Raw genomic sequence first — 16,511 nt, forward strand, 5'->3', positions numbered from 1 at the left:
AGTGAGCCTGACTTCTGTGCCGGGAAAAATAGTGGAAACTATTCTAAAGATCAAAATCATAGAGCATATAGAAGGACATGATTTAATGGAACACAGTCAACATGGATTTACCCAAGGGAAGTCTTACCTAACAAATCTGCTTCATTTTTTTGAAGGGGTTAATAAACATGTGGATATAGGTGAACCAGTAGATGTAGTGTATTTGGATTTTCAGAAGGCGTTTGACAAAGTCCCTCATTTATTTATTTAAAAACTTTTCTATACCGTCGTTTAGTGATATACCATCACAACAGTTTACATATAGGCACATGAATAAATTTGAAATAGATTTTACTTTAAACAGAGGGTGCCGAAGTTGTTCAGATACATGATTCAAAATATTATAAGCTATGTAGTGTGTATTGAAATTCCCTTTATGGGCTAACCATATATGCGATATACTGTAATTCTTTAACTTAAAAATTAAGTGTGATAACATATATGCGTTCTTTACCTTTATTTTTATCTGGTGACTTTTGCCTGTGTATAAGTCCTTTTCTAGTTTCTTATGAGAGGTTTCTTCGAAAACTAAAAAGTCATGGGATAGGAGGCGATGTCCTTTCATGGATTACAAACTGGTTAAAAGACAGGAAACAGAGAGTAGGATTAAATGGTCAATTTTCTCAGTGGGAAAAGGGTAAACAGTGGAGTGCCTCAGGGATCTTGGACCGGTGCTTTTCAATATATATATAAATGATCTGGAAAGGAATACGACGAGTGAGGTTATCAAATTTGCGGATGATACAAAATTATTCAGAGTAGTTAAATCACAAGCAGACTGTGATACATTACAGGAGGACCTTGCAAGACTGGAAGATTGGGCATCCAAATGGCAGATGAAATTTAATGTGGACAAGTACAAGGTGTTGCATATATGGAAAAATAACCTTTGCTGTAGTTACACAATATTAGGTTCCATATTAGGAGCTACCACCCAGGAAAAAGATCTAGGCATCATAGTAGATCAGTGGTTCTCAACCGGTGTGTCGCGACACACCAGTGTGTCGCCAAGCTCCGGCAGGTGTGTCGCGGCTCCCGGTGTTCCACTGCCCCGCTTGTGCTTCCCTTCTCCCTAGGGGCGGGGCCGAAGAATGAAGAGATGCTGCGCGCCAACGCCAGCGCGGCCGAAGAACGAAGAGACGCTGCGCACCAACGCCAGCGGGGCCGAAGAACAAAAAGACCTGAGCGCCGACGTCAGCGGGGCGAAGAACGAAGAGACGCTGCGCGCCGTCACCAGCGGCGGGGCCGAAGAAGGAAGAGACGCTGCGCGCCGCCGGCAGCTGAAGAGCAGAGAGACCTGTGCGTCACCAGTGGCGGGGCCGAAGAACAAAGAGATGCTGCGCGCCGCTGCCGGTGGCTGAAGAGCGGAGAGACCATGCACACTGCGGGAGGCGGCTGGAGAGACGTTGCGTACCGCGGGAGGTCAGGCCAGAGGTGGCTGAGAAGTGGAGGCCAAACAATGAGAAGAGGCTCCATGTGAGCTTGTGTGCTTGTGGTAGAATGGGTGCCTGGGTGCATGAGTGAGAGCTTGTGTGCGTGTGTGTGTGTGTGGTAGAATGGGTGCCTGGGTGCATGAGTAAGAGCTTGTGTGTGTGTGTGGTAGAATGGGTGCCTGGGTGCATGAGTGAGAGCTTGTGTGCCTGTTGTAGAATGGGTGCATGAGTGAGAGCTTGTGTGTGTGTGTGTGTGGTAGAATGGGTGCATGAGTAAGAGCTTGTGTGTGTGTGTGTGTGTGTGTGTGGTAGAATGGGTGCCTGGGTGCATGAGGGAGAGCTTGTGTGTGTGTGTGTGTGGTAGAATGGGTGCCTGGGTGCATGAGGGAGAGCTTGTGTGCCTGTTGTAGAATGGGTGCCTGGGTGCATGAGTGACAGCTTGTGTGCCTGTTGTAGAATGGGTGCATGAGTAAGAGCTTGTGTGTGTGTGTGTGTGTGTGTGTGGTAGAATGGGTGCCTGGGTGCATGAGGGAGAGCTTGTGTGTGTGTGTGTGTGGTAGAATGGGTGCCTGGGTGCGTGAGTGAGAGCTTGTGTGTGTGTGGTAGAATGGGTGCCTGGGTGCATGAGTGACAGCTTGTGTGCCTGTTGTAGAATGGGTGCATGAGTGAGAGCTTGTGTGTGTGTGTGTGTGTGTGTGTGTGTGTGGTAGAATGGGTGCCTGGGTGCATGAGTGAGAGCTTGTGTGTGTGTGTGTGTGTGTGGTAGAATGGGTGCCTGGGTGCATGAGTGAGAGCTTGTGTGTGTGTGTGGTAGAATGGGTGCATGAGTAAGAGCTTGTGTGTGTGTGTGGTAGAATGGGTGCCTGGGTGCATGAGGGAGAGCTTGTGTGCCTGTGGTAGAATGGGTGCCTGGGTGCGTGAGTGAGAGCTTGTGTGTGTGTGTGTGTGTGTGTGTGGTAGAATGGGTGCCTGGGTGCATGAGTGACAGCTTGTGTGCCTGTTGTAGAATGGGTGCATGAGTGAGAGCTTGTGTGCCTGTTGTAGAATGGGTGCATGAGTGAGAGCTTGTGTGCCTGTTGTAGAATGGGTGCATGAGTGAGAGCTTGTGTGCCTGTTGTAGAATGGGTGCATGAGTGAGAGCTTGTGTGCCTGTTGTAGAATGGGGGTGCATGAGTGGGAGCTTTGTGTGTGTGTGTGTTGGAATGCATGCCTGGGTGCGTGAGTGGCAGCTTTGTGTGTGTGTTAGAATGCATGCCTGGTTGCATGAGTGGCAGTGTGTGTGTGTATGTGGTAGAATGGGTGCTTGGGTGCATGAGTGAGAGCTTGTGTGTGTGTGTGGTAGAATGGGTGCCTGGGTGCATGAGTGACAGCTTGTGTGCCTGTTGTAGAATGGGTGCATGAGTGAGAGCTTGTGTGCCTGTTGTAGAATGGGTGCATGAGTGAGAGCTTGTGTGCCTGTTGTAGAATGGGTGCATGAGTGAGAGCTTGTGTGCCTGTTGTAGAATGGGTGCATGAGTGAGAGCTTGTGTGCCTGTTGTAGAATGGGTGCATGAGTGAGAGCTTGTGTGCCTGTTGTAGAATGGGTGCATGAGTGAGAGCTTGTGTGCCTGTTGTAGAATGGGTGCATGAGTGAGAGCTTGTGTGCCTGTTGTAGAATGGGGGTGCATGAGTGGGAGCTTTGTGTGTGTGTGTTAGAATGCATGCCTGGGTGCGTGAGTGGCAGCTTTGTGTGTGTGTGTGTTGGAATGCATGCCTGGGTGCGTGAGTGGCAGCTTTGTGTGTGTGTTAGAATGCATGCCTGGTTGCATGAGTGGCAGTGTGTGTGTGTATGTGGTAGAATGGGTGCTTGGGTGCATGAGTGAGAGCTTGTGTGTGTGGTACAATGGGTGCATAAGTGCCAGTGTGTGTGGTTGTAAGTGACAGAGTATGTGTGAGCTTGTATGTAAGTGACAGCATGTGTGTGAATGAGAGAGACTGGTCAGGGAGGTGACTGGTGTGTGTGTGTGTGAGAGACAGAGACTGGTCAGGGAGGTGACTGGTGTGTGTGTGAGGAAGAGATACTAGTTAGGGAAGTTACTGGTCTGTGTGAGACAGAGACTGGTTGTGACTGGTTGTGGGCCCTAAGGAAGAGGACTGTGAGGACAGAGCTTCAGCAGCCACTGCTGCTTCTGGTGAGTGCTATTGGTCTGCAAGGGAAAGGAGTAGGAGAGTTGCTAGAGAGGGTAAGTAAAGGTGGCTTTTTAAGTTTATTTTTCTTGATTGATTGCCATTTTAATTATTGGGTGTTATGTGATGTGTCTGCTGTTTTGAAATATTTTGATATTTAGACAATTTTTAATAATTTTTATGAGTTTTTAATTGTTGGATGTTATTCTGTTCATCAGCTGTTTTGTAACATTTATTAGTATAGTTTTACAATTATTTCTAAGTGGGTATCTATAGCAGCTTGGCTTGCTCTGTTTTCCCAATAGGAGGTGTATTAGTGTTTAGGGCCTGGTTAATTACTGTCTTTTCATAAGGAGGGGTATTGTGTTTGCCAGTAAAGAGAGTTTGCTTTGCTTTTACTGAGGTGTCATCAGATCCAGAATATCTTTTTTTTGTATGGTGAGCCGTACGGGTAATGCCCTAGTTCTGCTCTGCACCCATTTTTGGGGGTCGACGTGGTTCCTGAGGATGCAGAATGTATATTTACATTTTGTCCCGTGATGGTCACATGTTCAGTGTGTCACGCATGTGAGAACCATCTGTCAGGTGTGTCCCGGCCGAAAAAAGGTTGAGAACCACTGTAGTAGATAATACTTTAAAATCGTCGGCTCAGTGTGTTGCAGCAGTCAAAAAAGCAAACAGAATGTTAGGAATTATTAGGAAGGGAATGGTTAATAAAACGGAAAATGTCATAATGCTTCTATATCGCTCCATGGTGAGACAGCACCTTGAATACTGTGTACAATTCTGATCGCCGCATCTCAAAAAAGATATAGTTGCGATGGAGTAGGTACAGAGAAGGGCAACCAAAATGTTAAAGGGGATGGAACAGCTCCCCTATGAGGAAAGGCTGAAGAGGTTACGGCTGTTCAGCTTGGAGAAGAGACGGCTGAGGGGGGGGATATGATAGAGGTCTTTAAGATCATGAGAGGTCTTGAACAAGTAGATGTGACTCTGTTATTTACACTTTTGAATAATAGAAGGACTAGGGGGCATTCCATGAAGTTAGCAAGTGGCACATTTAAGACTAATCGTAGAAAATTATTTTTCACTCAACGCTGCTTAAAACTCTGGAATTTGTTGCCAGAGGATGTGGTTAGTGTAGTTGGGTTCAAAAAATGTTTGGATAAGTACTTGGAGGAGGTCCATTAATGGCTATTAATCAAGTTTACTTAGGGAATAGCCACTGTTATTAATTTCATCAGTAGCATGGAATCTTCTTAGTGTTTGGGTAATTGCCAGGTTCTTGTGGCCTGGTTTGGCCTCTGTTGGAAACAGGATGCTGGGCTTGATGGACCCTTGGTCTGACCCAGCATGGCAATTTCTTATGTTCTTATGCTCTTATGTTGTGGGAATGCTTTTCCTCAGCGGGGACTGGCATCTTGTTAAATAAAATTGAAAGACAAATGGATGGTGCAATATACAGGGAGATACTGCAAGATAACCTGCCGTCTGCTAAACCAAAACTTCAGCAGGACAATGATCCCAAACAAGCTCAAAACAATACAGAAATGGTTAAACAACAAAAAGGTAAATTTTTTACAATGGTCATGTCAAAGTCCAGATCTCAGTCCAATTGAGAATCTGTGGCACTATTTGAAAATTGCAGTCCATAATCATCATCCAACCAATCTAGAGCAAATCTGCCAGAAAGAATGGGCAACAATCACTTCCAAACAGTATGCAAAGCTAGTATAAACTTACCCCAATAAACTTAAAGCTTAGTTGGTTCTACTAAGTACTAGTCTGAAGGGGTTGAATACTTATGCAAGCAGCGTTTTTCAGTATTTTATTTAAAAAAACTGCAGAGAAATAATGAATTGTGACTTTGAAAATTTGTTGAAAACCAGTATGCTTTTAAAGTAAACATTCTATCTGGAATAATCTGTATAAGTATCATTTGTAATCCACACATCTGCCCCCTTTTTAAGGGGGGTCAAATACTTGCAAACCACTGTATATTAATCTGTTATGCTTAAAATAAATAAAAGCCTGCTTTTGCTTAAATACACATCAGAGAAACAGTTAAGTGCATTGCTTAAGCATAAATGAGTATTGAAGTACCAAATCTTGTTGTATTCAGAAAAAAGTTAAGCTATTTTGTTTGCTCAGTATTGCTGGGCTCAGAGAAAGTTAGTGTCTTGTTTAGAAGGGAAGTCTCACTAACAAGCAGAAAAGTTGCAAATGTGATAGAAACTGCTTTTAGCATATTACAATGAAATCCTATTGTAAATGCATGTGCCTTCTTATTGGGACCCTTCCTGCAGACCAAAGATAAGGAAATGCTTTGAACTCTCATAGTTAAAGATACTCTTTCTGTTAGAAGCAGTTGTCAGAGAATGAGGAACTACATTTTCTCTAGTAAAAGCAGACATGTAGCCTCTGGGGACCCTGTTCTGTCCTTTCAGAGTTGGCCCACTTGTAACAGACAACAAAAAAAAGAGCCATGTATGTGTTAGTAAGATCTTGCTGATACTCTATAAAAGTAAGCCAGAGGAAGGAATGCAGAACAGATGGAAGAGACTTTGAACCGACATCGAGCTCTCATCTCTGGAGAGACACCACCTTACTCTCGGTGGAAAACAACCAGAGTTGCTGTGCTTGCTTGAAGTGGGGACAAGTGAGAAACTGGAATTCATCTGATTGCTTGCAGATGCAACCACCAAAGGCATATCCTTCTAATGTCCTCTGTTTTGTTTCTTTCTCTTTTCAGACCATTCTCATAAGTGGTCTTGTATAATCAGTGTGCTTATCAGAATTATTGCTTTTGTTTATATTGCAGTTATAACCATTGCTTTTTATTATTGCTTTTACCAAAATGTGTATGTATGTACACATATACACACATTTGTAAGATGTCGCGTTTTAAGAAAACATGAGTGATCAGACAAAACACATCTGTTATTTCTAACTTTTAAAATTAAAACTATCATCACAGAATAGAGAAATAATAAAATGGTCTTGTTCAAAAGTTTACATCCCTTGAATGTTTGGGCTGATAATGTATACTCAAGTTGACACACAGGTTGAGATGGTAGATATCCATACCTGTACCTTGTTTGCTTGCAGTTAGTGTCTGTATAAATAGTCAATTAGTTTCTTAGCTTTTGAGAAACCCTTGTGCATTTCATCCAGGGCTGCACTTACTTTGATTACTGAAGCATAGGGAAAGCAAAAGAACTGTCAAAAGATTTGAGCAAAAGTAGTTCATCTTTATAAATCAGGAAAAGGATATAAAAGATATCCAAAGATTTGAAAATGCTAGTCAGTACTGTTCAAACTCTGATCAAGAAGTAGAAAATTATGGGTTCTGTTAATACCAAGCCATGGTCAGGTAAACCAACAAAGAAACTGCCAGAAAAACTTGTTGGGATGCAGAGAGAAACCCACAAGCATCTTCTACTGAAAATACAGGCTTCTCTGAAACTGGTATGGGTGTTTCAGCATGCACAATAAGGAGATACTAGAACAAAAATAGGCTGCATGGTAGAGTTGCCAGAAAAAAAGCCATTGCTGCACCAATGCCACAAAACAGCCCACTTACAATATGCCAAACAGCACATAGAGAAACCTCCAAAATTCTAGAAGAAAATAATTTGGAGAGATGAGATTAAAATTGAATTTTATGGTCACAACCATAAACGCTATGTTCCTATTCGCACCCCAGATTAGTCCAGACAAATAGGTTTTGCATCCCTACAAGCAAATGGAGGCAGAGAACTAAAAACATTGAGGTACTGCTACATAAGTGCCACCTGCAGTCCCCTCAGTATTCTGTCCAGTAGATGGTAGAGGTGCGAACCTGCAGTTAAGAAGAAAAAAAAAAATTAAGACTCCACCTGAGGTGTTAAACTTATTTGTGCGCCATCCCTCAGGTTGAGCCGGGCGAGTGGGGGTTTTGCAGTTCCTGATTAGCTTTAGCCCACAGCAGAGCCAGGGGTCCTGGTCCCCTCTTAGCCCCTGAAGGCTCATCCTCGGAGGTGTTGCCAACAGCAGGAAAGTATTCCTTTTTTTGCTTGAATTTCTTCCTTTCCTGTGGCTGCTGTTTCTTTAAAAAAAAAAAAATAAAAAAAAGTTACATTTTTCTTTCAGCATCAACGGCTTGGTCTGTTTCTGGTTTAATCAACTGGGCAGGCCCGGGCTGGGAAAGGAGCAGTGTAGCTCCTCTGTTTGTGGCTTTAGGCTGCTCGGAAAGCCAGAGGCTGAGTTGGGCCGTGTTCTCCTCTCCTGGGTGCCATGATCACATGGCTTCTGTTCCTCTGCAGCCCGGCCCGTAGAGACGAGATGGCTCCAACAGCGATTTCCCAGGGTGGGAAAGCTTTGGTTTGCTCAGTGTGCCAGAAGCTTCATTGGGCAGTGTTCCCTCCCTCTTCTCCTGCGCACCATGATCATGTGGCTTCTGTTCCTCTGCAGCAGGCCCGGCCATGTGGAGACAAGATGGCACGGACAGCGGTTTCGGAATACGAGAAACCGCTGTCAGGCCAGCGGCCTAGCTTGGGGCAGCTGAATGCAGAAGCATTATGCCACGAATCATTTCTGGAGGGGAGAGACCCTCCAGAGGGAACAAGGCTGGTAGGAGAGCCACAGGTTCCCAAAGCCCTGTCAGAATCAATACTAGGAGTCTAAACAGCCTGTCAGGCAGGCGAAGAGCTACAGCTCAGAAGGTGACAGACTCCCAGGAACTCCCTTCCCCCTTATGATCGGCGATCCAGTTGTGGGAGGAGATGTGAGCTCTGGGCTAGACAGGGGAGAGGGTGACATGGAATTTTCCTCAGACTGTCTTGCTTATGCATAAGGCCTTTTTAACCAGGAAAAGCACTGGCTATAAAAACATTTGTCAGCCATCTCATCCTGCTGCAAAGAGGCTGAGGGGTTCCTTGGACAGGGGATCAGGAGACCTCCTTCACCAGCTGGGCCTGAACTATCCTGAGAGGCCTGGCGGCTCAGATGATTCGGACCTGGATGTCCTAGAAAATGTTCTTGAGGTGGATCACAATGACCCAGCAGATCTCAAGGCGGCTGTCAATCAGGACAGGGATAAGGACATGGCTGACCCGTAAGAGGTCCTGATAATGGAGAGAGGTGACCCATGGGTGCTTCATCTGCTCCGTAAGGAGAAGTTGAGGCCCCTTATTTCCCATGTTCAGAAGGAACTGGGTATTAGAGTGGTCCAGGAGAAGTCTGACAATGAAGGGGTGGATCCGTTGTTGGTTGGACTCTGGGGGCCACCAAAAGCTTTTCCTCTACTTCTCCCTTAAAGGGATCAAGAAGCTGGTGAACCAGGAATAGTGGCTAGAGCCATAGCAAAGTTGTATCCCCTCACGGAGGATATCCTGTAGCTGCTGGTATTGCTGAAGGTGGATGCTTTAGTCTCTGTTGGCACTAATAAGACCATTCTGGTTGTGAATATGACTGCGTTAAAGGATGCATAAGACCTTAAGCTAGAAATTCATTGGGAGAGGGTGTTTGAAGTTTTGGCACTGAGCCTGCAAGTGACTATCTGTGGAAGTATGGTGCAGAGGGCCTGTTTATGCTGAGTCCAGAAGTTTCAGGAGAAGTCTTCAACAGATGCTGGTGTTAATAGCCAGGATTGTATACGTGGCTGATGCATTTTATGACTTCAGCCAGGAATATGATCATAGCGGTCTCAGTGCGACATCTGCTGTGGTTGCGGAATTGGTCAGCTATGTGGTCCAAGTCTCAGCTCTGAAATCTTTCCTTTAAAGGAAGGAAAATTGTTCAGGGTGGACCTGAAATAGTTGAAGGTTTTCAGGGAGTCTCAAGGAAATAAGCTGCTGAAGGATAACATGACAGTCTCTAGGTTTTGGGAGGTGCAACAGTTTTTGTCCCAGTAAGGGTTCTGCACTGTCTTTGGGCAGAACCAGGGGTCCAGTAGGCAGCGGTCCTTTTGAGGCACTCATAGACTTCCCTGTGAAGGCTCCAATCAGGGGGTCGGCAGCAGTAAGGCTTCATAATGAAGCCAGGCTGGTCCATTCTCTTGAGATGGCGGTGGAAGGCCATCTATCACTGTCTTACGAAGAGTGGACCAGGATTACCTCTGATCAATGGGTCCTAGAGGTAATAAGGGACGGCTATGCTTTAGGAATTTTTTGCCCCATCGCGGAAGCTTTCGTGGTGTCTCATTGCAGGGTCCGAGGCAAGCAAGCAGTAATTCAGGACACGTGTCGCCTTCAGTTGCTGGCATGATAGTACTGGTGGCAGCCAGGGAGCGTGGTCGTGGGAGGTACTCTATTTACTGTGTTGTGCCAAAAAAAAAAAAGGAAGGAGCCTTTCATTCCATCCTCAATCTGCAAAAGGTGAAATGTGATACTGCAAGTTCCCTGTTTTTTTCCCTATGGCATCGTTGCAGACAGTGATCACAGCAGTTCAACATGTGGAGTTTTATTGGCCTCACTGGACTTGATGGAAGCCTATCTGCACATACCCCAGAACCATAACACGAAGAAACTTTGTTCTTCACGAATGGGTAACTTTTTTTTTTTTTTTTTTTTTTCCCCCAGTTTTGGGTCCTTCTGTTTCGTTTGGCCACTGCACCTTGCATGTTCACAAAGGTGATGGTGATGGAGGCAGCGACTCTCCGCAGGGAAGGGATCCTAGTTTATACTTATCTGGAAGACTGGCTCCTCTGAGGGAAATCAGAGGAGGTATGCTAGCAGTCTGTGCCCATGGTAATGGATATGTTGCGGTCCTTGAGCTGGGTGGCGAATTTGGCGAAGTCACCTGATCCTCACCCAGATGCTGGAATACTTGGGGGCAAAGTTCGATAGTCAACTCGACAGTTTCTCATCTCTGAGAAGATTCAGAAATTAAAATCCCAAGTGGTGCAGATTTTGCGGATGCTAGTGCCCAGGCCTTGGGATTATCTTTAGGTCCTGGGTTCAATGGCATCTACATTGAATTTGATACCATGGGCTTTTGACCACATGCGCCCTCTACAGGGGATGTTGCTGTCACGATGGAATCTGTTTTTGGAAGAGTTTCATCTGCCTTTATTGTTGCAGGCTATTTCCAGGTCCAGTCTCTTGTGGCTGTGTCAGCCCAGTTTGGAGAAGGAGATGGGTCTGGAGGTTCTGGACTGGATTATAAGTATTACAGATACCAATCTCGAGGGTTGGGGGGGGGGGTGATCTGTTAAGAACAGATGGCACAAGAACTGTGGTCGCCAATGGAAGCATCCTGGTCTATCAATCGCTTGGAAATGAGAATAGTGTGCAGGGTGTTGGTGGAATTTCTTCCACAAGTCTGAGGTCAAATGGTCCGCGTTTTCGGACAATGCAACAACGGTGACTTATATCAATCGGCAAGGGGGAACGAAGAGTTGCACGGTTGCCCAAGGAGCCCAGGACATTTTTGCCAGGGTAGAACAACATTTGCCGGGGATAGCCACTTCACATGTTGCGTGAGTGAATAATGTGCATGTGGACTATCTCAGCGGCAACGGTTGGTCCCAGGACAATGGAAGCTGTCATAGGAGGCCTCTGGCCTTATCCAATCTCGTTGAGGCAGTCCTCATCTGGATCTGATGTCAAGGAGCAACACCAAGGCAGCAAGTTTCTTAATCTGCAGCCAAGGGCATAGACGCTCTGGTTCTTCCATGGCCAACAAGGTATCCTGCTGTACGTGTTCCCTCAGTGACTGTTAATAGGTCGAGTGTTTAGGCGCATCGAGAGGCATCTGGGCCAGGTGGTATTGGTGGTGCCAGAAAGGCTGCATCATCCGTGGTTTGCAGATTTGGTTCAGCACTCAATTGACAGGTCCCTGAGATTGGCTCATTTGCAAGGGCTGTAAAGGCAATGTCCTATTTTCTCGGATCAGGCGGATCACTTTTGTCTTGCGACTTGACATTTGAGAGCAAGCACTTGTGACGACAAGGATATGCTCAGCCTGTGATTTTCAAGGGCTTGGTTTTCAATTCCTTGTGGGTTCAGGTGACAGCCGTGGGGTATCTGAGGTATACTCTGGGGAAAAAGTCATTGGCCTCACATCTGGATGTTGAGATTTTTGAAGGGGGTTGAGCATCTGGCTGCCGGTGCATAGATTGGGTCCTGTGTGGAGTTTAAATTTGGTCATGTGGGTGCTTTTGTGGCCCTCTATTTTTGAGCCGTTGAGGAAGGTGGTGTTAAAGGACCTCATGCTGAAGGTATTTTTGGTGGCGATTTGTTGTTCAGAAGGATCTTGGAGCTGCAGGCTTTGTCTTGTAGAGAACCATTTCTGAAGATTTCAGATGAGGTGTCTTTGCGAATGGTACTCTCGTTCCTATCTAAGGTGGCATCTTCATTTCACCTGAATCAGATTGGGGAGCTCCTGCCTTCCTGAATTGGTCTGCTGAGTCACCAGAGGCAAAGGTCACAAACTGTTTTCAGCGGTCGGATCATTTGTTCATATTATTTGGAGGTGCCAGAAATGATTGAAAAAGCCTCCAAGGGCACAATAGTGTGTTGGTTAAAGGAAGCTATAGTTTTGGCCTACCTTTGTAAGAGGAGAAGAATTCCAGAGGTGTTGCGTACGCACTCTACTAGTACAAGCAGCGTCATGGGTCAAGTGTCAGTGTTTCCGCAGGAGATTTGTAGAGCAGGTGATATGGTCTTCTCTTCACCCTTTATCTTGCCATTACGGTCTTTTGCCGGCCCACCCAGTGTAGGGGTGCTTTGGTACATTCCACTTGTCTGGACTGATCTGGGGTATGAACAGAAAAGGAAAATTGGTCTTACCTGCTAATTTTCATTCCTGAAGTACCACAGATCAATCCAGAGACCAGCCCTTTAATGTTCTCAAGACTGTTACGGCAAGTCTGTGTTCTGGCATGCTTACTGGAAAGTACTGTCAGAATGTATATATACAGAACCTAAGAAGTTTTGTCAGATTGTGGTTTAGCCCCTTGTGTTGAGTTGTGTTTTTTCTGTTTGGGGGGCTCCAACCTTTTGGGTTTGGCTTTCGCCCTTGTTTAAAGAGTTGTTAATCTGTAGTTGGCTTGGGTGCAGGTCAACACTGAGGGACTGCAGATGGCTTTCTTGGTTATGTAGCAGTACCTCAGTTTTTATTTCTCTGCCTTCATCTGCTGGTAGGGATGCAAAACCCACTTGTCTGGACTGATCTGTGGTACTTCTGGAATGAAAATTAGCAGGTAGGAACCTATTTTCCTATGAGAAGCACACTATTCTACAGTGAAGCATGGAGGTGGATCTCTGCTGTTTTTGGGGGTGTGAGTTAGTGGTACAGAGAATTTAGTCAGAATTGATGGCAGAATGAATGTGGCATCTTACCAGAAAATATTGGCGGAGAATTTGCATTCATCAGCCAAGAAGCTGTGCATGGGGTGCACTTGGACTTTCCAACATGCCAGTCTGAAACAGAAGGCCAAATCGACCCTTCAGTGGCTGCAGCAGAAAAAAGTGAAGGTTCTGGAGTGGCGCTGACCTCAACATCATTGAGCCACTTTGTGGAGAACTCGAGCATGCCCTTCATTTTACAGGCTCTGGAGACTTGTTGCCAAGTATGGGCAGCTTTGCCAATAAAGGACCTCATTCACAACTATCTCCAACTGCAAGCTGTCATTGATGCAAAAGAGGGAAGTAAATATTAAGAACTAAGAGTGTGCAAACTTTTAAACGGGACCATTTTATTTCCTTTATTGCTATGGTTTGTTTAATGACTGCTGTTCTGTGATGCATAATAGTTTAATTTGAAATGCATTTTGTCTGATCACTCCTGTTTTCTTAAAATGTTACACAGTTACAAATTCTGCCAGGGGTATGTGAACTTATGAGCACAACTTATGGGGTATAGATATAATTGTATGTTTTTATTTCCACGAAGCAACAAGCAGCATTAAAAGTGTACAGGGAAATATTTTACTACAACCTTCATTTTCTGGGTGGTGATAATCCCCACCCTGCTCTAGTTCAGTACCTCGAGGCTCCTTCTCCATAGTTTAGTTTAGAGTGTCTTAACGTCTGATAAAAGAATTCTTGGTTATCAGCATGTTTTCCTTCTAAAGTCCATTGGCTGCTATAGCTAGATGTGAGTCCAAAGCATCTAATCATTCTAAATACCGAATGTCAGTTTTTTGTTTAATCATAACAAACTTTTACTTCCACATTGGTCTATTATGGCTCGGAACTTTTGGTAATGAGCTGAAATGTGACTGTGACTGTGACAGTATTAAGTTTCTTATGAACACTTTAAAAGGAGTGCTGGTTTTTCATTGTTTGAGCCTCGAAGAGATGGCCCTAATTTTTGTGTGCTACTGGAGAAGGGACTTCAGAGTTCCTGGCTTGCCTGTGAAGCTAAATGTCCTAGCGCACTGGATGTTCTAAGAAGCACTGAGAATCTGCCTTACTTGAGCACATCCTGTCACCTAAGAATGTCAGTAGACAACACCAGAAGCAAAAGAATGCTATCTCAGTCCATGGATGTATTTTTGATTCCGTACCAGGAATCTTTTCAGGCATTGAGATTATCCAATAAGTAAATGATGTACATAACTTATTCTATAGGGGAAAAAAAGCATAATATATTGAAAACTTATGAAATCATTTTGACACATTCAAAAAAAGGACAATAGGAATTGGAGGGCTAACTGCACCTTTATTGGAAGTGACAAATGACTAGCATTAACTCTGTTAAAGCAGCTTTGCATTTTTAACACCTGAATTCTGGGTCCCAGTTTGCATGTGCTCAGTATCCTAGAGGAGATTCAATCTAAACTTTGTTGTCTATTGCTTACTGGACAATATAGAGATTGCTCAGTTCTTGCTTTGCTTGCTATGCAATAGTGAAAAGATTAAAAAAATAAAATAACCACATTAAAAATTCAAACCTCTAGGTAAATATTGAAGTCAGATATTTGCACAAAATGGTTTGGAGTATACAGAGACCATTTGAGTTAGCTCTGTGATACCATGTACTTCATTTTAAAACCTTGTCATTTGCTCTCCTAGCTTCCAACACAGCTGGTGCAATTGCTGGAGCTGTGATAGGAACCCTGCTGGGTCTGGTGTTGCTCAGTGTCCTCATTTTTTGCTGCTGTAGAAAGCAAAAGGAGAAAAAATATGAAAAAGAAGTTCCACATGAGATCAGGTAAAAACATCAACTGCATTATTTATTTTTTTTCCTACTGACACGACTGTCTTTGGGGTCTGGGTTTGTTTGGGGGTTTTTTTCCACTTTTCTGGGGCTGTAGTTTGAGGTACATACTGAGTCAAGGCTTTATGAACTGTCTTGTCACAACTATTTCTCCAAAAAGATATACTAATATGACAAATGGTTGTTCTAGTCTGTGAAATGTTGAACAAGGTTATTTTGTTAAAGAGATTTTCCTATTTAAAATGCAATTTCATTACTTGTTGATCTCTATGAAGCCTCCATTGAAATTTTTCAGGTAATTGTGATGTACTGCAAGATAATTTCATTTTGAGTTTTAAATTGTAGGGAGGATGTGGCTCCTCCAAAGAGCCGTACTTCAACAGTTCACAGTTACATTGGCAGCAATCGCTCCTCTCTGGGGTCGATGTCTCCCTCTAACATGGAAGGATATAGCAAGACGCTGTACAACAAGGTACCAGCTGAAGAGTTGGAAAGACCTCCCAGTCATGCACCAGCAAAGGTAGCTGCTCCTAATCTCAGTCGCATGGGAGCTGTCCCAGTGATGATTCCAGCTCAAAGCAAGGATGGTTCAATTGTGTAGATTACTTTTAGATGGTAAATGCTGGTGGTATCTGTGTTCTGTTGAACTGGAATCAAACACTATATAACAAGTATGTAACACTAACATTGCACCTGGAGACCTGTAAATAGACTTTTTCTGATCTGCTTTGTTATAAATCAGCTTTCTGTTCAGCTTTTGGTGCTCTAAGTAGACCATTTTTGCCGGAGTTCATGGACATCTCTGAATTACAAGTTGTCTGGAGTTATTGAGCAGAGTGGGGTCCTAAACAGCTCAGTACTGCATTAGCCTGACATTGAGCTTTTGAAGCAGGTGAACTTTGTGGTAATGATGGTTTTACTGTACTCTAGGAAGATGTTCTAGCTAGCCCAAAACTAGTTCACATGATAGCACATGGAGGGAGAGGCTTTAGGATCTCGCACAGTAACTGTACTGTTCATGTTATCCATAATACGCATGTTCTATTATAGAACCATGCCCATTTTTTTCAGTCTATTGATGTCAGAATCCAAAGTTTGTAACTCTAGAGAATAAAATGCTAGTTTAAAAAAAAAAAAAAAAAAAAAAACTGGCTTCATTGATTCTGGCATCAAGTGGGGACCTAGGCAGGCAAATACCGAGTTTGTTACATATGGAAGAAGTTGAGCAATATTGATAGCTCCCTACTGACATTGTGCAACCAACTCCTGCATGGAGTAGAGAGAGAATGATTCCTACTTTTTGTGGTGAGAGGATGACGACATGTAACCAGTAAGCTTTACCTAGAAGTATATGTGAAGCTTTCTCTGCTGATCTAGGCTACTTCTAGAGTTCAGAAAAAGAATACCTACACATTGAAGGGATGCATGTTCATTCCAAATACAGTACTGCAGCTTTGTCTCAACTCTGATTTAATTGCTGTAACTCTGTAAATGACCACAGTATGCCTTGTCAGCAACGTATGAAGGATAACACTAGCAATAGTTTTGAATTATACATGACCTCTCAGCATTTCAATTACATTCCTTTACATACATGGCAAAAAGGTGGTTTAGCCTTCCTAAACAATTGCTGTAATTTTGTAAATGACCACAGTATGCCTTGTCAGCAACGTATGGAGGATGACACTAGCAATAGTTTCTCAATATACATGATCCCTCAGCATTTCA

At 44.1% G+C, this 16,511-nt stretch overlaps 1 protein-coding gene across 3 annotated transcripts in view; it reads left to right on the forward strand.

Moving 5' to 3' along the window:
• The window catches only part of CXADR (CXADR Ig-like cell adhesion molecule), a 95,455-nt gene that overhangs the window by 50,874 nt on the left and 28,070 nt on the right, over nucleotides 1–16,511 (forward strand). For 2 of the 3 annotated variants that reach the window (XM_029578850.1, XM_029578851.1), the window contains exons 6-7: nucleotides 14,639–14,777; nucleotides 15,129–15,303. In XM_029578850.1, the coding sequence (XP_029434710.1) occupies nucleotides 14,639–14,777; nucleotides 15,129–15,303 (314 nt within the window). Of the gene's footprint in view, nucleotides 1–14,638; nucleotides 14,778–15,128; nucleotides 15,962–16,511 lie in introns of those variants that run through there. The other variant, XM_029578849.1, reaches the window with a different exon arrangement.

The sequence above is a fragment of the Rhinatrema bivittatum genome, chromosome 15, assembly GCF_901001135.1.
Source record: "Rhinatrema bivittatum chromosome 15, aRhiBiv1.1, whole genome shotgun sequence".
Taxonomy (NCBI): domain Eukaryota; kingdom Metazoa; phylum Chordata; class Amphibia; order Gymnophiona; family Rhinatrematidae; genus Rhinatrema; species Rhinatrema bivittatum.